The 21178-nt window shown below is 33.6% G+C and overlaps 1 protein-coding gene across 1 annotated transcript in view; it reads left to right on the top strand.

Annotated features, from left to right (window-relative positions):
• The first annotated feature begins 20428 nt into the window (after window positions 1-20428).
• The window catches only part of slou (homeodomain transcription factor slouch), a 43249-nt gene continuing 42499 nt past the window's right edge, over window positions 20429-21178 (top strand). The window contains exon 1 of the mRNA XM_072521552.1: window positions 20429-21092. Within this exon, the coding sequence (XP_072377653.1) occupies window positions 20564-21092 (529 nt within the window). The 5' untranslated portion in view covers window positions 20429-20563. The remainder of the gene's footprint in view (window positions 21093-21178) is intronic.

Below are 21178 nucleotides of genomic sequence, written 5' to 3'. Positions count from 1 at the left end.
TTGCATTTCTTTTCAATTTACGCTCTATTATTGCTCCATACGTTTTTTGAAGTATTCTCCCTTCATTAAAAGTATTTTAATTCAGTTTAAGCTACCACAAGTATTTCTGATGAGAGAAGAATACTCAGAAACACGTGAAGAGCAATTTTGGAACTTGAAATGAAAAGAAATGCAATCGTCTACTTTCATTTCAACGTCTTTTTCCTACATAAATAGTACAAAATATGGTGTTTGTCAAGGGTAAATTGTAGATGTATTATACATGTCTAGAGGTGTTTTGTATTTATTGCAATAAATGCGTCGATGTCAGAGCAGCATGTTAAATAATAAAATACTTTGAGTTTCAAATTCTGATTGCTGTTCTAGTATGGAAACAAGCTTTCAGTACATTTTTATTTATCCATTAAGCCCTTTTGAAAATGGCAAGTATAATCACCATCGATGGAAAAAGGGTCTTCTTCATTATATACCATCTTCTTTACGTGCCAAGTTGTAGGTACTACTCGCTAGCTCAAATTTATTTTGACAGCTAGAATGGATAAATGAATAAGAAATATAAATAGAAAAAAGAACATTCACATAAGAATACACTACACTAGTGATAAATAACACTCATGACTAAAATAATAAGGATACAACTAAACTGGTACGAATACCTAGTGGGAATACCATCCAGTAAAATTAAAGAGAAATACATGAAGCAAAGGATACAACAAAAAAAGAGCAGACAAAGAAAGAAATCGATACAGCAAATTGTAGAGAGAGGAGGGAAAAATGTAGCAGAAAACACTAAAATATATGGACGAATAAAACTAATAGAACTAACATAACAAATACAGAAAAGAAAAAAGAAAGATTTACCAAACACACACGAAAATATTTTTGTGTTTAACGCATCTTGTATTTTCAATGTCACGCACATAGTATATTATTGTTCCAAAATACTAATTTTTGAAGAAATTGGGACATTTATTTCTGGACCGGGGAAGTAATACTTAAAATAAATCTGATTTTATGTCAAATACCAATATAAGAAACATGGATTTTACCTTGTTTCATATTTTTATATAACGTGTTTAGGAAAGATCCTCACTAATTTAACACAGATTTCATTTGTTAGATCTATTTATGTAAACGGTTCCGCCTATGCTATAACCGAAACCATATTATAGGATGTAGGAATTTCTGACAGGATGTAAAAGTGACTATCCAATTTGTAAGAGACAAATTAGTTGTTCGAGAGTGTAAAAACAGATTACCTACAAGTCAGTTAGTGGGGTTCACTATATATTATGCAGTTGAGGCGAGAGATATTCGGTATATAATAGGGATATGCTCACGGCCATTCAGGTATTCAGTAGCGTACCTGACAGGTATAAAATAATCAGAGGCGTGGAAAAAATTAAATCAAGATACATAGGTATAATTTAATTAAAGCGTTTATTTGAAAACCAACACTTGTCTAAAAATTTAAATTTTGTTAAATCAAGAAAAACTGCCCAGCTTCAATTCATTTCAAATCTTCATCATCATCCAGCCTCAAGAGTCCACTGCTGAACATAGGCCTCTTCCTCATGTTTCCAACCCCGTCTATCTTGCGCCGCTCTTATCCAGTTTTTATTGAGTCTTCTTAAATCGTCAGTCCATCTTGTAGGTAGTCGACCGACGCTTCTCTTGTCTTCCCTTGGCCTCCATTCCAATAACCTCTTTGTCCATCGTCCATCTGTCATTCTGGCTGTGTGTCCTGCCCATCTCCATTTTAGTCTGGCTATCTTCTCGATGATGTCAGTCACTCCGGTTCTTCTCCTGATGTCTTCGTTGGTTATTCTGTCTCGCAGAGTTATTCCTAACATGGACCGCTCCATTCTTCTCTGCGTGACTCTCGGTTTGGTAGCTGCTGCTTTTGTTAAGGTAAGTGTTTCTGCTCCGTACGTCAAGACTGGGAGGACGCACTGATCAAATACCTTTCTCTTTAGGCATGTGGGCGGCTCACTTTTTAAAGTTTCTCTCAGTTTTCCAAATGTTACTTTTACTAAAATATTTATTGGAAGGAATCTGGATATCAAAATAATTGTACAAGTTGATTTCATACTTTTATTAATATTTTAAACAAAAATCGGTAGAAACTCAGCAAAATATAAGAAAACATATAGAAATAACAAAAGATTCTTTGATGTCTATTCGCCACCACTGCTATTATCATCGCTAAATAGTCGTACGACTGTAGTATGGTCCTTGGTTTCCCCGGATTCTGATTCTAGATTAAGATAAAATTGTTTATTAAGAGAATTTTTGTTCTGACCAGGACAACCATCAGATCAAAACCATATTTCATCCATTGTACCCAGTATGGAATTTCATGGAAGTTACTTTATTTTGACCATGTTTAGCCATTCCTTTGTGATAGGTATACATATGGACATCATTGTTTCCTATGTCGTGTACACCAAATATATAATACCAAAGTTGTCTGCTACAGAAAACTTTATTTGTAATCAAATTGGGTAGCGGAAGATTTTGCATAAAATCCAAGGCTATTGCAGATACATTACTACTAAGTTGACATTTATGTTTAATTTTTTGTTTTATATTATAAAATTCCTTTGCTTTAGCGTGATGAAAATTTCTCACTTGAAGCAGTTCCTTTTTTGTTGATTCATCGATATTCGTTAGTTTGAGTTGGGTTTCAGTTTCATCACATAATGTACAAGTGTCACATCTGGGGTAAGAAAAAGATATGTTAAATCGAGTTTGAAATATGTTATAATAAACAAACTAAGAAACCTTGGACTGTGGGTGAACTTCTTTAAAGGCTCTGTACATATTTTTTACATTTAACTCTGATGGTAGATAAATTTCCTTTTGGTCCAGTCTTCGTGTATAATGACTTTGGCGGCATTTTAATGAAGAATTGTGAGCTATTATGTTTTCTATATCAGCAGGGTGTGTCCTCTTAGGCCTATTTGTATGCTTGCCCCGGGCATCTTTTGGAGAACATACACTCATTGCTATTTTTAATTCGATGGATCTGCCTTTCAATAACACCGAAAATACTACAAAGAGCTTTGACACAAATTCTTATATCTCTTTTCGGTAGTTGAATTTTATACATAAAAGAAGCTACATGTGGTGGACCTTGTTGATGTCGAGCTTTGTTTGTATCTTCATTTCCACTGTCACTAGTAGTACTGTGGTTAGGTAAAGCAGCTTGTGGAATACGACTGCGTCGTCTCTGGACAGGAGTAAAGCTAATGAGGCTTGATAAATATGAATCCTGCTCATGGCTCAGGCTAAAACAGCCTTATCATCTTTATACGTTTTGTAAGCAACTCCATGTATTTTAGCTTGCTTTATGGTTTCTCTTCAATAAACTTTTCATTAAATTTACATGTGCATACAAATGCACATTTAAAAATGCCATTGCACATGTGTTGTTTTTAAATAAACGCTTCAATTGTATAGTTATTTCAAGGTTAAAAATATTTTTTATATTATATTGGTATATTAATGATAAAACAACGCATAAATGGAACTACCAATTATTGAATGTAAGATTCACAAGAAAAGATGATATTATTTCTTCAAAGATAGACAAAGTCGACATATTTTTTGCTATATGCAACGTTTTTTGACATATTTCTTTTATGCAAGCTCTAATTAAATATAAATACTGATTGATTAGTATCTTCAAAATGTTATTTTTTATAACATTTTTATTTTGCGCAAGCGTTCTTCTTCCAAGCTTTCTGTCGTCCATTTTTGGACATATGCCTCTCTCAACTCCTTTCATCTATATCTATAGCAACATATTTCCAATTTGTTTCAGCTATTCTGTTTATGTCATTTACACATCTTATCTGTGGTCTTCCTCTTGGTCGTCTACCTTTTTCAGGTCTCAAATGTTGTATTGTGGAGTTCCAATGTTGGTCTTTTTGTCTAGAAGGATGACCTGCGACGGTCCATTTGCGCAAGCGTTAAAACATTTATTATATAATTATCGTAATTCTCTTTGTCTTTATCCCTATGCGGCGTGGTTTCCCGTAATTACATTTTTTCGTAACGTTCGTCATGGGTCGTACCAATATGGATCTTCTTTCAGCCTAAGCGTCTCTAACCAAGTCTTTTTTGGTCTTTTTCTCTTACTGTTTCCAAGGACTTGCAACTTTTGTTGATCTGGTGATTATCATTTTGACGTAGAATATTCAGTTCTATACATCATAGCTGATGTTAAGAGCTAGTTTTCACTGTTCCAGTCTTTCTTCTAAATACCTCATAGCATTTCCTACTAACACTACATGATCATCATGCATTAGGTACACTTCACTTCTCATATCTCTACCAGAAGGTCGTTAAATATTCCTGATGGAGAGCTGCAGCGACCGGCAGTACCAATATGAGGCGTGGAGAAAATGATCCTGTTGGATTTTCACAAACAGAGCTCTATCAGCAGAATGGTTGTAATACTGCGTGATACTAGAAAATATTTTTTATATATAAAAAAATAACAAATATATTAACAATATAACTTGTTATTTTTTAACATCTTATTTAGTTTATATAATAATTAAATTTACTATCAAATGACATTTATTTATATTTTCATATTTGCATATAAATATAAATTCATATCGGGGTAGCAGGTAGATACCCCTTTGCGCTTCCGTCTGAGGTCAGATCTACTTAAGGAATAGCAAACTTGTTCATCGCAAGCTCATGGTTTTGTATCCTAAATATCTTTCTCCCCAGGGAACTATGTCACGACCCATACAATTCCTATCTACACCTTCTTTCCCTTCCCATCTTACCCAATAATATGCGAAAAGAGAAAACCAGATGCAAAAAATCTGTTAGTTGAGATGGAAACTATCGTGCTAAAAACTGAATGGCCGTTCGTCACACGGTTGCTAACGGAGCTCTTGGGACACTGAGCGATATCCCATTAAATATCCGCCTTGTTCCCGTACACGGGGCTCTACAGGAATCCACCAACGGTCCCTTTATCTGAGGCTTCATCTGAGACTTTCGGTCTTCTTCATCTGAGGCTTCAAATAAAAATTCCTGGAGATTCTAAAGATTCCATGTCCTGTTCATCTTCTTCTATTTGTTGATTTAGCTCAATTATTTTGCTTGTCTGACCATTGCAGTGCAGACAATAATTAGAACATTTGAGCTTATGCTTAAAACATCTGCAGGTTTTCGTGCTATATCTTTTACTAAAATATCTTCTTCTTCTTTTTTATAAGCAAGTCTGCTTGTTTATTAGCGGATTAATACCTCAATGGAATTGAACTGATTGGTGACTTATCTCTTAATATTTTGACGACACGGGTCTCCTCCATTCTACTTATGTGGTTATTCCATTTTTTTTCTATTTTGTGTCCATCTATTTATACACTGTACGTTACATTTTCTTCTAATGTCTTCACTTCTCTTTCGAGCTCTCAGAGTATTTCCTGTAATTCTTCTCAATAGTCTCATCTCTGCCGTTTCGAGTAGCCTTTGCTACTCTTGACTTCATCTTAGTGTTAATGTGTCTGTTTTGCTATATAATGTTATTAAGGCATCCTGACAGTCTATTTGCTTTTTGTACTTGATCTCTTACTTCTTTGTCCAGGTCTCCATAGCTAGACAGTGTAATTCCTAGGGATTTTATTTCCATTAAGTACTTGTTCAATACTGATGCCATCAATTTATATTTTCACATCTGATTGGGTCTTTGCTGACTACTATTGTTTTAGTTTTCTGGGATGAGATTGTCATAATAAATTGTTTTGCTCCGATGTTAAATCTGTGGACCAGTCTTTGCAGACTATCTTCATCTTGGGTTATTAATATTGCGTCGTCTGCGTAACAGAGTATTTTGATTTCTTTGTTTCCCATTCTGTATCCTCGTCCTTTGTTTACGCTTCTGATGATTTCATCCATAATCAAATTGAAGAGCATGGGGCTCAATGAATGAATGAGTTTTGGTAGATGTTTTCGATAGTTTTTATAATATTTAGGGGAATTTCTCTATTATACAGAAGATGGATTACATTTTTGAGACTTACTCTGTCAAACGGTTTCTTTAGGTCAATCAGACACAAAAATTCTGATCTATTATACTCGAGTGATTTCTCAGTAATTTGCTTTATAACGAATATTGCATCTGTACACGATCTTCCACAATGAAAACACTGTTGTTCATCTGCTAAACTTATCCTCTGATTTATTAGCACTTGTAAAATTTAGTTTATACCTCTTTAACACCTCTAGTACCTGCAGCATATCTAGCATCAGCAATTTACGCTGTTGGCTTACAGATTTACTGATTATTTACTGGAAGTCTTTACATTTATTTCTATCTTAAAACTGTTGGATTTTACCTCAAGGTTTGCAAAGAATTATTGATAGTTCTTTAATAAGACAAAACACAGCATTTATGAGTACTATTTTTAAAAAACAAAACAAGTACATAACTAAAATAAGATTAGAAAAGTCGCAATAACGAAGGGGTATTAATGTTAAAGAAGACTCAAAAAGTATAACACTACAAAAAATGCAGGTAAAAGCTGTGAAAAGCATAAAGATAAATAAATATGTGTAGAATTAAATAAAACAATTTGTAATTTTGTAATTTATAAGATATACTGTTTTTTTTTATCATGTTACATGTATTGTATGATTTACGATTATAAATTTTAAGCCACAGTCATTATTTTAAAGGATTGTTGAGTTAAATAAATTATTAACCAAATGCACAACTTGCCAAAGAAGTAATCTGCATATTTTCCCAAGTGATTAATAAATAATAAGATCAGTTTCAAGAGCTCAATTAAATTAAACAACACTGTACGAGTAAGTATATTTGAAGCAAATGATCGGTTGTCTTCTCTCATGAGATAATCCCCAGGCGTAATTCCGTCGGTCTCCGCACCTCACAAAAGCGATTTCCTAAGTAGCAGATGTGTCAATTTCATTTCAATCACGATATAATAGGGGCCGTAATGGAATCAGCCTTTGGTCTATTTGCTAACACTCTAGTGCGGTCCACTTTCCACTTTCCATGCTCTCTCCATATTCTCCTTTCCTTTTACGACCACCCGACCTCATTTGGGAATCATCGATTCGAGAATATACTCGGGCGGTTAACTAAAGGCCTGTTTACACTTTGATTTGCCTACATTTACTTGGGTTCAAACGGTACAGACACAGATGGGTCCAATCCATTAAAAGTTCAATCAGGATTTGTAACCGATTGTAAACAATTAATGTCCCTAGAGTTAGTTTACGCAACAGTTCTTCTATTAAGTGACATGATCGATAGCCTAAATTTACTGATATCTAAGCTATTATATATATATATATATATATATATATATATATATATATATATATATATATATATATATATACATAAATAATGTCTGGACAATATGAATAATGGTATTGAAGGTAAAGCAGGATGAAAAATATTGTGAAAATAATTATATTGACCTGGGAATATTATTAATCTTTTTTATATTTTTATAAGGTGGGCAAAATGGTTCTAATAATTTGCTTTTAACAAGTTTATTTTATAAACATAATTAGGTTATAGATACCGTATACATGGCCTACTTTACCCAACAAATTTCACTTTTATTTAAATTTTTTTTTTCTTGGCACCTAGGTATAATTTTATTATTATTTATTATTTTGTTTTACAATAAATTTGAGCAGGGGTCGCAAAACCCATATGCCCATGTGAATACAATGTTATATAGTGTGAAATTAAATGGTTACATTACAATAGTTATATATTAAGCACTAACTAATTAAATAAATATACAAAAATATAGGTAATAGCAAGTGTTTAGTACAAATTAAATGTTCAACTATAAAGCAAATGGCCATCCAACTTATTTTTGAAAATATTGACAGATGGAGCATCTATGATCTTAGCCGGAAGGCTATTCCATATCGAGAACACTCGACTACAGAGAAAAAATTATCTAGTTATTGTTAAAAAAGTTTCCTTTTTAAACCTTAAGTTTGTAGCCACGAAGACGATTGTCATTGTCTAGTATAAACATATCCTCCACATTTCCAAAGTTGTATTTTACTATCCGAAACATAATAATTAAATCGCCTCCACGTTGTTCAAATGTAGTGAGATTGCCCATATTCAGTCTTTCTGTATACGTAGGTCTTGAGCGACCAAGAGACATCCTAGTGCACTGCTGCTGTACGTTTTCGAGAATATTACGATCGCGCACTAATAACGGACACCAAACAGTTCCGCAATATTCCAGAACTGGACGAATGTATAGTTTATACAGATGAACTGAGCTCATAAATGACACTTTTGCAAACGTTTTATTTAGTAGATATAATCTACTGTTAGCTTTTTATATTTGTTTTTGTTTTATTTGTTTTATTAACTCCAATTAAAATTACAGTCTATCCAAAAATAAATAATTATAAGTAATTTGTTTGTTAAAAACCCAAAGAGCAATGGAAAGACAAATGTTGCACATAAGACTAACGGATAAAAAGAGAAATGAGTGGAAAAGAGAGAAAACAAAAGTGAGGGATGTTGAACAAGAAGTTGCAAAATTGAAATGGAGATTTGCCGGACACAATATAAGACAAAAAGAACACCATTGGAACAAAATTCTTATAAGTTGGAGACCGTGGAAATATAAACGAAGCAGAGGAAGGCCCAAAGCCTTCTTCTGCTTCGTTTATAGGAGGGTAAGCCCTTAGATTGTATTAAGTCTTTGCTGTTTATTAAGCAACATCAGCAAAATACTTGGGCATTACCCTAGACGCGAAGCTGCGCTGGAAAGTCCATGTTAAAAAGAAAAGAGGGGAGCTTGATATTAGATATAAGAAATTGTATTGGCTGATTGGAAAAGATTCAACATTATCAATTCATAATAAATTATCCATCTACAAGCAAGTACTGAGGCTAGTATGGGTATATGGTTGCTAACTCTGGGGCTGTAGAAAAGCTAGTAATCTACATATTATCCAATATTATCCAGAGATTTCAAAACAAAGTACTGAGAAACATTGTTGATGCTCCTTGGTATATCCGTAACAGCAACCTCCAACGGGACCTGGGTATGGAAACTGTGATCGAAATAATTAAGAGAACAGCGGCAAGTCACGAGCAGAGGCTGCATAGTCTTGTGAATGTCAAGGCAATCCAGCTTCTTGACAACACTGAAGTTAAGAGAAGACTCATAAGGACAAGACCATTTGAGTTAGTGTAACGGTTTAGTTTAAAAAGCAGAGTATAGTGCCGTGAAGTTATTGCATGTTAGTTGTAGTGCATTAGTTGATAGATAAAATAAGAGTAAGCCATAGGGTAAGCCCTTAGATTAGATTAAGTCTTTGCTGTTTATTAAGTTAGATCAAAAAATGACTGATAATTGGTCATTTGTAACCAGATAGCAGTATACAAACACCGCACAGGTGTTTACAAAAAAAAAAAGAATTGCTAACGGTGCCCCATAGCTGAATACCATATATCTATAGAAGCTTGAGGATCGCCTTGTATATAAGTAGTTTGTTATCCAATGTTAATTTAGAGTTTCGACCAATCAACCAGTATATATCTCTAAATTTAATGCCCAGTTGTTTTCTTTTGGCAAAGATGTGCTTCTGCCAAGTTAGTCGTTTGTCAAGATGGATACCCAAGTATTTTGTTTTGTTTGCTGTACTTAATTGCTTGCCATTGAGTGTGACAGGAGGGCATTCACCTCTTTCATTGTGAAGGTTACAAACATGTGTTGACGTGGTTTCATTTAGTCCAATTCGCCATTTTTACCAAGTTTCTATTTTATTTAGGTTTTCTTGTAAATTTTCTGATGCTTTTGTGGGATTAGAGTTAATGACCAGTATTGCGGTAACGTCTGCAAAAGTACGAACTCATGTGTTACTGCTGGACCTGAGGTCTGCAGTACGCTTCCTTGTGGAACACCTGCTTTGATAGGGTGGAGCTGAGTGTATTCATCGTGCTGCTTTACCAGGAAGTATCTATCTGATAGGTAGGGTTTTAGGAGCGGAAAGAAAGGATATGGCAATTATTTCTTTATCTTATAAAGTAGAACTTCATGCTAAACCTTATCGAAGGCTTGACTGACGTCTAGGAAGGCTGCTAAAAGGTAGGATTTACTTTCTGTTATATATTATAATACAAATAGATATTCATTAACTAATAACAAATAAAACACGTGGAACTCAACTAACTCATTTATTGACCTTCGTATGACTGCCGACTGACATATGACAAGTATACATATAATCTAAGAGGTCTTTACAAGAGTTACAGTTCAGCCAGCTTCAACTAAGGGTACCTTCATAACAATTTTCACCGCTTAAAAAAAGTAATGGCAATAACAATATTAAAAAAAAATTTACAAATATAATTTGGTAGGAGTTTTAATTACTTTGCCAGAACGAGTAGCAATAACTTCCGAAGCGTAATCTCTTTTTTATAATATTTAACATGAATAACACTTTTACATGCTCCGGAATCTACTTCAAAATTTAAAAGCTTACCTTCTATATCTAACATGACTTTACATGGTTTCTCATTCTCTTGTTTTACTTAAACATAATTTTAAAGCATCTTCCTCACTATCATTACAATCACAATGCACTGTATTCACTGATTTTCTTTTCCTGCAAATACGGCTGGTAAGGCCTCTCTTGTGGCAATGGTAACACTCCCAGTTTTTTCAGGACAGCTTTGTGGATAATGATTCCTTCTACACCGATAACATAGTTTCACCGGCACTTGTTCGGATGACGATTGTTTTGGTAAACTTTTCCTGCTTGTTGCACCCAACTTTGATACTATTGTACCAGACTCCAATACTCTGAATTGATCTTCTACCGCCACCATACTTTGAGCTTCTTGAGTCGGAAAAGTTGCACCGGAACTATTCAACATTTTTCACCTATTTTTAATTCACTGTAGGGCCAAATTGAAACGTAATAGGACTACTTTGCCCACGACATACGTTTTGATTTGACTACTATGCCCATGATATACGTTTTGAATTTTATTTTTTAATAAAAACTAGAACAAAAAACCATATTTTTTAGAGTTTTTTATTAAAAAAATACAAGAAAAATTACAACTAAAAACACTTGTTTTCAGTTGTAAATTTTCTTTAAAAGAAAGATATCCTGTTCTACTTTTGGAAGGTTCCTTTAATATTTTTCCAATGTCTTTAAAATTGATGTCTAATATATCTGATATGTTTGGATAAACAAAACCATTGATACATATGTTTTAAAATTATCCAGCCTAAAAAGTCCACTGCTGAACAACTCGTGTTTCCAACCCCCGAACCCCGTCTATGTTGCGTCATTTCCATCCAGTTTTTTATTTTTTCTTCTTAAGTCGTCAGCTCATCGTGTAGGTGGTCGCCCGACGTTTCTCTTGTCTTTCGTTGGTCTCCATTCCAATAACCACTGTTATTGCCCATCGCCCATCCATCATTCTAGCTGTGTGTCCTGCCCATCTTCATTTTAGTCTGGCTATCCTTTCGATGACGTCGATGAAGTGGAAATTGAAAAGTCAATTAACTTATGTTAAACTTTAATTGTGGCTTATTCCCATTAAAATCGTAAATATCTGTTATGTATTTGTGGACAGCAAAACCTGACAATAGCGGCCACTTTTATATAACAACCAATAGTTCTTTCATTTTTAGCGGCCGTTATTGACAGGTTTTACTTATTTATATAATATATTATTAATATACAGTATAAATAGTGATCATTAATAATTAATTAATACCTTCTTCCCGAAAAGTTCAAAAAAATTAAGTTAATTTTCCTCCTCCAATTTAAACGAAATACCATACATTTTATCGCATCTTTCCTTATTATACGCTTTATTTTATTTTAAATATATAAAGCTTTTCTAATTATTTAACCACTCTTCCTCCACTTTATATTCACAAAGCCATAACGGCGAATAAGACCGAAAAGGACCCTTTTGATAAGCGCTATCACCAGCCTCTCAACCCATAAAAACGAATAACGTCACAATAACCCTTTAATTAACCAGGTGGCCATTACATTTTCACAACTACTAAATTTAAATTGTTGCGCGAAAAACCTTTTGTTACAGAACATTCGCCATAATCGCGCACTAGGACGTACCGCAGAATCGGTTGCTATAGGAGAAACTAACCGTTTTAATAAAATTTTAAAAACTAAACAGAAAAGAACAGGAAATTTATAGAAATCATAACGAAATAGAAGAAGTAAGACTATTAGGAATTATAGATAGTATATAGAATAAATGCCTCATACTGTATTAATTTTTTTAGTTCAATAAGCATTTAAACTAATTAATATTTGAATGGGAATAAGCCACAATTAAAGGTTAAAGTATGTTTATTGATGTTTCAATTTCCACTTCGGAAATCGTTTTCAAAATACAAACATTAGTTTGTATTTTGAGAATGATTTCCGAAGTGAAAATTGAAACGTCAATAAACGTACCTACTTTAACCTTTAATTGTGGCTTATTCCCATTTAAATATTAATTACTTTAAAATGCCACAAGAAAACAGCTTCAGAACAATAATAAGCATTTAAGTTTACTGCTCAAAAAATGTTCTGCTTTTTTATATACAGTACGCCCAGAATATCAATAGACGTGAGTTGTGCGCAAACCAGAGGAGGGATACAGAATTAGTTCGTGGTTTAAATTACATTGTTGTCACGGTTCTTACAAATATTGACTCATTTCTTTGTAGGTACAGAAATGTTTACATGAGTCATTGTTTTGCAAAATTCAAATAATCTAAAAAAGCTGATTTGATTAGTATTTAATTTCCGTATTCTTTGAATAATATTAAAGTATTTATATTAAAACTTAAATACTTAAAACATCTTCCAAATTTTCAAGTAATAAGTATAAAACTTTTAACAATATATTAGGGCCAGTTGTCTCGATCCTTCTTTACTATTACCCACATAAATGTGAATATCATCATATAACGGGGGTCCTACGGCGATTGCCGCTTCCCGCATTTCAGCCTCCATCTTTTCCTATCTCTCCAATCTCCCTCTTATAAGCCTCTAGATTGCATTGTTTTTGTAATTTCTCTTCTTCGGGAATTTGGTGGTCTTCCCCTTTTCCTTCTTTCTGGCGGAACATATATTAAGGCTTTCTTTGGCCACTACTCCTCCTCCATTCTCATCACGTGACCATACCATTGTAATTGCCTTCCTTGTATTCTATCTGAAAGAGTATCTCTAATTCCTGTACGGTTTTGTATTTCCTCATTCCTGATTCTTTCCATTCTCGATACTCGACATGACCTTCTAAGATAATCCATTTCCACAACGTCTACTTTATCTCGTTCATTCTTTGTCATTGTCCAATATTCGGCACCATATGTGGTAATTGGTTCTACAATTGCGAAGTTTGGTATGCATCTTCATTTTATTACACCACAGTAATGAATTCAGTATTCGGATGCATTTTTTCCCTTGGGTTATTCGGTTTTGTACATCTATCTTAACTCTGCCATCTGCTGATATGATTTTTTTATAGCCCTTTTTCTATGTCGAATAAAGGCCTCTCCCATTTCTCGCCATTTATCCCTGTTGTGTGCTAGGCGTTTCCACATTGGTCCTGCGACTCTTTTGATATCGTCGCTCCAGCGCATTTGAGGTCTTCCTCTTGGTCTCTTCGCATCGTACGGTCGCAAGTTTCCGACTTCTTTGTTCCATCTACCATCTTCGAGACGTTCGTTGTGTCCAGCCCATTTCCATTTTAATTTAGCTGCTTGTTTGGCGGCGTCCTTTATTTTTGTTTTGTTCAGGATTGCTTCGTTCGTTTGCCGATCTATTAGTGAGATACCAAGCATCTGTCTTTCCATGGCTCGCGTTTTCTTGTCCCACTTCGATGCCCATAAATCTACATTTATTTCTCCAATTCCTGAATGCTTCTTGGACGTATATTTTAAAGAGTGTCGGTGACAAACAGCATCCTTGCTTTAGGTCTTTAGTGACTTTAAATTCATTTGAGGTTCTGGTTCCAATTTTTACACAACTAACTGCATTTTCGTACAATTTATATATCGCTCGGATATACGTCGAATCCAATCCGGACCTTTCGAGGACCTCAAACATTTTCTTTAACGGGACACTATCATATGCTTTCTCAAGGTCTATAAATACCAAATGGGTCTCTCTACTTCTTTCGACACGCTTTTCAATTATTTGTCGTAGGATAAATATATTATCAAGGCAGGATCTCCCGGTACGAAAGCCGCTTTGTTCTTCAATATCTTGTATCTGTCTCTCAACCCTCTTCTGTAATATTTTGCCGTACAACCGGCCCACAGATATATATATATATATATATATATATATATATATATATATATATATATATATATATATATATATATATATATATATATCAATTTGATTTCAGTTCTTTTCGATTAATAAAATCGTGGATTACGATTCGAGGACATATACTCACGAGAGCAGATATAGAGAAAGAGATAGAGAAACGTAGGTTAATATAGAGAAATAAATTATATTCATGTGGTTGTTTTTTGTGACACTCTTACATTTGTTTCACATACGTTATATGGTTGGTCCACAAGAGTGTGATCTAGAAACATGCCGAGATACTCATACTCTTCTGTTTTTTCTTGTGGTACTAAAACCCATTCCAACCATCGAGGGATTTATGGTTGTTGTATAAAGACACCAAAGACCAGATAGCAAGATATCATCCGCATATTGAATTATTTTTTAAATTTTTCATCCATCAATCGATACAGATCTTTTTTTTTATATGTATTAAATAATCAGGGGCCTAAAATTGGACCTTGTGGGAGATTGTTATATAATATTCTTGGATATTGTAATTATTTCTATGGTCACGTAAATACATGTTTCAGTTCTTAAATCAATTTAATATATTTACAGATAATCTTTTATCAATATCACATGCCACCACTTTTGAATGTAATATATCCAAACCAATCACGCCATACACGTCTTTTAAATTTAAAACAAACAAATTTAATCGTGAAAGCATTATTTTAGTATATAAATGCAATATGAATACTTCTATACTTCCTTAAGATACCGTAAACAACGGCTTTGATATATTTTTAAATACCTCGCTGAATTTCTTCTCTCCGCTTTCTTCCTATGTCTCACTTGTAACTATTCTTTTAACTGCGACTTTTGTCCAATAGTGTTAAGGCAACTTTTCTACCAGAGAACTATGGTATTCCATGGTATGGTATAACTAAGTTATTATTCATAATAATTAGAGGCGGTTCCACCAACAATAGTATGAGTTTCTGTAAACCCTTTCCTTGTTCCAGCATGTAGAACAACGAAACTGTTGGTATTTTCGTGGTCTTTTCTGATGCTCTTTATATTGTCTTATAAAGACATATAATAAAGGACTCTTTTACTATTTTCAAGCTTGTATAAAAATCCGCATGTTTTAAACGCCGCCTCACCTTGTATTAGAAGCATTGTACATTTGCTTTTTTCAGTTCTACTAAATATGGCCAAATACTTACGTATCATAAGTTTTTTCCTGGTTTTTCTTCATACATTGCAATGGGATTGACAACGAGAAGATTTTATTCTCATTATTGAGGGTAATTGCCTTTTTAAAGATAAATCATGTTAGTCTTTTTTCAACAGGTAGGTATTATCAACTTAAAGTACCTCAAAATATTAACAATATCATTTTAAAATTATCTGCCTTAAAATATATCTGGACCTGAGTATTAAAAGAGCCAAACTTTATTTTTGCCTGTATTGAGTTAGTATCAGCACAAAAATTATAATATTCAATATTTTCAATAGAAAAAGGGCCAATCTTCTTGTACGAATGGTTGCCGATTTCTTAATTTTTTAATCAGTAATAATCGGTTTACATAAACACGTGATAGAAATAGGAACGAAAATAGTAAGTACTAAAATAAAATAGGTATTCAATTTGCGTTATTTAATTATTATAAAAAATGGGTTTAGGTCATCCTACTGAAGAATCCATATCAACTTCTTTTATTCAGCCTTGTTGTAGTACTGCTGCCGTTATTGTGGAAATGGTCTCACAAGATGTAGACATGCAATTTCAGGCATCAATATTACGATGGACTCGGTGATGGATGAGTCAAGAAACTGTATAAAAGGTGCAATAGATAGCCTAGCTACTGATGTCGTTTATGAAAATCAGGTAGATAATCCTTAAATTATCTAAAATATTGCAATCTTTAATATTTACTGGTTTAATAATAAAGTAATAAGTTTTATTACCTTGCTGTTGTATATTTTGTACCTATGTATAAAGCTTAGGTGGTTATAGTTTTAAAATGTCGATTCATTTTTTTTAGAATATTCCGCCGTTAAATTTAATGAGTTTGCTTGAAGAACAACTTAATGAAACGCATAAAAGCAACCAACAAAATGAAAGAAAAATCAAAAAAGCATGAACTTACTTTAAACGTAAGTGCTTCCAACATACTAATTTGTGTCTCTAAAATTCTTAAAAGCTTAAAAAACTTTTTTTCCACTTACATTGTTTTCTTAATTCTTTTAGGAATCAGAAAGTAGCGAGGACGTTTTTGATGATCGAGATCTTGATTATAGTCCAGATGAAAACGATAGCGAAGAGAACGAGCCTATTTTAACAGTTACAGTGGAAAAAAATAAATCAATGAAACAAGTAAAACGTATTCAAGATTGGAAGCAACTTAAAATACACGAACAAAAACGAAAAGGCAAGAAATATAAAACTAAAAAGGGGAAGGTAAAGAAAGCTAAAGTATTACAGTGAACATGACACTGTAGGCAAAAGTGTTATGACAAGATTGATAATGCTCAAAGACAGAATATATTTTTGCGATTTTACTAGTTAAGTAGACACGCTAAAGATCAAGTGATAGCGGAAAGTGTGGAAGAAAAATTCAAAGATAGGCAAAGGCTGGCACCAAAGAAAATGGAAAGCAGGAGAGCTTTTTCTAGGAAACCTTTTTTAAAAAATTCTACCGGAAATTGAACAGAAGTTTATCAAAGCATGTACTTAAGCACCTATGACCTTTCTATTAAAAAGATAAGAGTGATTGTAGAGAAATAAAGGACCCATGGTGGGGTAGGTCTACCAGAAAGAAAAGCATGGATGCATAAAAACCATCCCCAAATATATTGTTCGCGATCACATAAGAAGTTTTCCAGTATACGCCAGCCACTACTCCCGTGAAAAATCTTCTAGGCATTATCTTATCCCTGATTTGAATATTTCAAGTATGTAAAGACTTTATACTGAAAACTGCAAAGAAATGAAAGTTGCTTTGCTCATAGAATTTCAGTACAGAAAAATATTTAATGAAAAATTCAATCTTGCTTTTTATTATCTTGCAAATGATACATTTGCTACGTGTGATCGATTAAATCTTCGCCTTAAGTCATAATATAATAAAACAAACCTTCCAGAAAATGAGGTACACGAAAAGATTACAATAGAACAAGATTAAAATAACTATTTGGAAATGGCTCAAAGCTGCTATGAAAATAAGAAGAAAGATAAAGAAAGAAGTAAATTAGATACAAATTTTGTGTGTTTTATTGATTTGGAAAAATGTTTGCCAATCCCCTTCTTGAGAAATAGTGTATCGTTTTACAAAAGACAACTTGGGTCTACTCTAACTCTTTATAAAACAGATCATATTGGCAATGAAGGGATTTGTTTATTATGGAACGAAACTGTAGCAAGACGTGAAGGTCAAGAAATAGCTTCTTGTTTAAGAAAGTTTGTTTTGAATATTTCTTCAAAAGACTTTAAAATTCTTTCTTTCTACAGCGATTTATGATAGAAACATTTATGTTGCTACAATGTTCTGCAGGATGTTAACGAAGCTACCAGACACAAACTTATTATTTGAGATAAACCATTACTTTATGAAGCCAGTGCACACCTATATGGAGGCCGATAGGATACATGCATCCATTGAAAAAGACTGTCCATGACTGGACAAGTTTTATTGAAGAAGTTTATAGAAAAAAATAAACTTAACGTATTTTTGAGGTTGCCCAAGAAGAATTTTTAAATTATGGAGATGCCTTAAAAAAAGATTTAGTGCACAGAAAAAAAAAATGAAGAAAGGAATTTGGTACCGTGGATGCACATCAAACAAATAAAGTTTCAAAAAAATCTTCCACATCAGTTGTTGTATAAAACTGACTTTAATGGCGGTGATTTTAAAAAAGTGGATCTTAGAAGAGGATCCATGCGAATTCGTACATTTTCTGAGCAGGTAAAACCTTATATATGATGATTTAATGCAGCTGTTGCCGTACATTAGTGATCATTACAAAACGTATTTTAAACAGTTAAAACGTTCCTACACGTTAGATGCCGATGACTATCCTGCTTTAGAGGAAGAAATACAGTAAAACTACAAATATTTTGTTTTTACAGGAAGTCAGGGGCAGACTAAGGCCTAGGCAACTTAATCACGTGCCTAGGGCCCGTAATTTTGGGGCCCGAAAATAAGGTTTTTTAAATTTTTATTGTTTACAATTCATTTTTGATTTTTTTCAACAGATTAACGTAGTATTCATAATTATAGGTGAAACGTGTCTAAATTATACCGAATCGTTGATTGATAAAGTCGACAAGTTTGGACGAGCGTTCCCATGCTTATCATGAATGGAAAAATGTACATCAAATGTACATGTCAGAGAATGAAAACTCCAGTGTCCACATTAACTCCATCACTAACTGTCGGGGACAGTGTGATGATAATGCGGTAAATATATGGGAGGACTCAAATCCAGAATAAAAAATTATATTTTTTCTTCCCATTTCATACTATAAGTACGTCAACCATTCTTAAAATTAATTTTACACGCTGTTGTCAAAATGTTCATGGAAGTGAATGTAATGGCAAACACCAAGTAAATCTTTAAAGGAAAATTATGAAGAAATTAGACATTATTTAAGTAATTTTTTCTCAAACAAAGATAAAAACCATTAAAAAGGTCCCAAGCTGCCTGAGATGCTATGAGTTCTCCGTATTATTTTATGGGTTGGAGGCTTGGACATTAAAGAAAGATGTTTCGGACAGATTAGAAGCCTTCAAGTTATGGGCCTACATAAGTATATTAAGAATAAGTTAGGTGGATAGAGTCACGAATGTCGAGGTGTTGAGAAGAATGGGAAAAGATAAAGAGGTTTTAAATACAATTAAAGTCAGAAAACTGCAATATCTGGGACATGTCATGAAGGGCCAGCGTTATAACTTGTTGCTATTAATAACGCAAGGAAGAATACAGGGTAGAAGGAGTCGCGGAAGAAGACGCATCTCCTGGTTAAACAATTTGAGAGCTTGGTTTAACTGCACTTCTACTGACCTCTTTAGAGCAGCAGTATCGAAAGTGCGAATTGCCATGATGGTTGCCAACCTTAGGGGAGATGGCACATGAAGAAGAAGAAGAAGCTGCCAAATCACATAAAAAACTTACATTTGAGTATATACTGTTACTACACGGGAAATATATTCCCTATATGGGCAAAGATTTTAGAGAAAATAAATGCTCCAAACGAAACTGAGGCATATAAAGCTATCAACAATAAATTCAAAACATTTTTTCAAGAAAGTAATGTTAGACACTCTTCAATAGAGGAATTAAAATTATATGAACACGATTTAAACGATTTAAATTGGCATTTTACTTTTCCTGAAACTTAAATTGGTTATTGCTCAAAACAACGAAAATGGAGTTTGGACCTTTTATTACTCAGGTCCAGATATAATATATATGACTAAATTGTTATTATAAATGAGGCAGATTAAGCAACTATTTTTTATTAGTTACACTTTTCATGATTTTGTGTGTTCGAAATAAAGGAAGGGCATTATTTATTTATTAAATATTTATAAAAAAATGTTTCCATAAGTAGTTCAAACAAAGAAACATTACAACGAAATAATAAGTAGCTAAGTATAGTATTTTTTTTTTCAGAATTTTATTTGTTGGTTTTATACACGCAGTAGCAAATTTGTATAATGCAAAATACTTATTTAATTAGTCCTTTCCGAGAATATTTTTTTGTCTGCCATATTAAATAATTTTGCTGAAATATTCCCTAGTTTTTACCCCCTTCAGATACACCAGTGCTCATGGCCTGCTAATTTCCCAACTCATTCTTTTGTTATTACAAATCATATTCATAATTACAAAGCAAATAGCGCTGTGCGCCCTTTTAAACAAGGCCCCGCCCACCCAACTTTCCCGCCCAATACTTTCATACACACTCATCTCCGTCTACCAATCCGCAGGCCGCATCTCCTACCCAGAGATGCTGGAACGCCATTCTGTAGTGGACCCCAAACAGAATCTGAGTGAATCAAATTTAGTGTCTAAAAACCCCAACATTAGATAACAAGTGTTTTGGACCTAAGCTACTAAACGCGGAGAAATAAATATTCCAGTGACAAAAATTATAGTTCAGTGAATAAAATAGACAAGTAATTTTGATAAAAAATATGTTATAGTGTGTTTACAAATTAAAATAATGACAATGTTAATGATGGAACGTATTGTGACTAATACCAATCATAGTTCGCAAGAAGATAAAGAAAAGATGCATCAATCCGAGCAGCAGATTTTCCGACGAAAGGCTAAGAGAAAAATTGACGACACCAGAGATGTCGAAATGTGCGAAAATTCCGACGAAGAGGATTTAACCGTAGACGTAGAAAACGACGACACGCTTTGTCCCGTCGATTTAACGCGACGACAAGAAAACTTTGGTTCTTTCGATAATTTCCACAAGACTGACTCTAACAGTGACTTTTCCAGTTTTAAAGACGATAGAAAAAGCCCTAAAAGTGTTTGTAGTGATCATAGTAGATCTAGGAGTCCTAGAGACCAAAGTCCTTCGGTAGTGCCTATACAGAATAGACGTTTAGCTTTTTCCGTTGAAAATATTCTAGATCCTAATAAATTTACGGGTAGGCAGACTGTTTATAGTGATGGGTTTTGTTGTTGGAAACCTTTGGACGGGTCCAGATCGTCGCCTGATTACGAAGGCAGTGATGCAGGTAAGAAAATATCGTTTATATGTACGTAAGCTTAATACAAATTAACGGTTAAAAGTAAAGATAAAATGTACATAAGCAACATTTAC

This window comes from Diabrotica undecimpunctata, chromosome 2 (genome assembly GCF_040954645.1).
Source record: "Diabrotica undecimpunctata isolate CICGRU chromosome 2, icDiaUnde3, whole genome shotgun sequence".
Classification (NCBI taxonomy): domain Eukaryota; kingdom Metazoa; phylum Arthropoda; class Insecta; order Coleoptera; family Chrysomelidae; genus Diabrotica; species Diabrotica undecimpunctata.
This window is presented reverse-complemented; position numbering and strand designations above follow the sequence as displayed.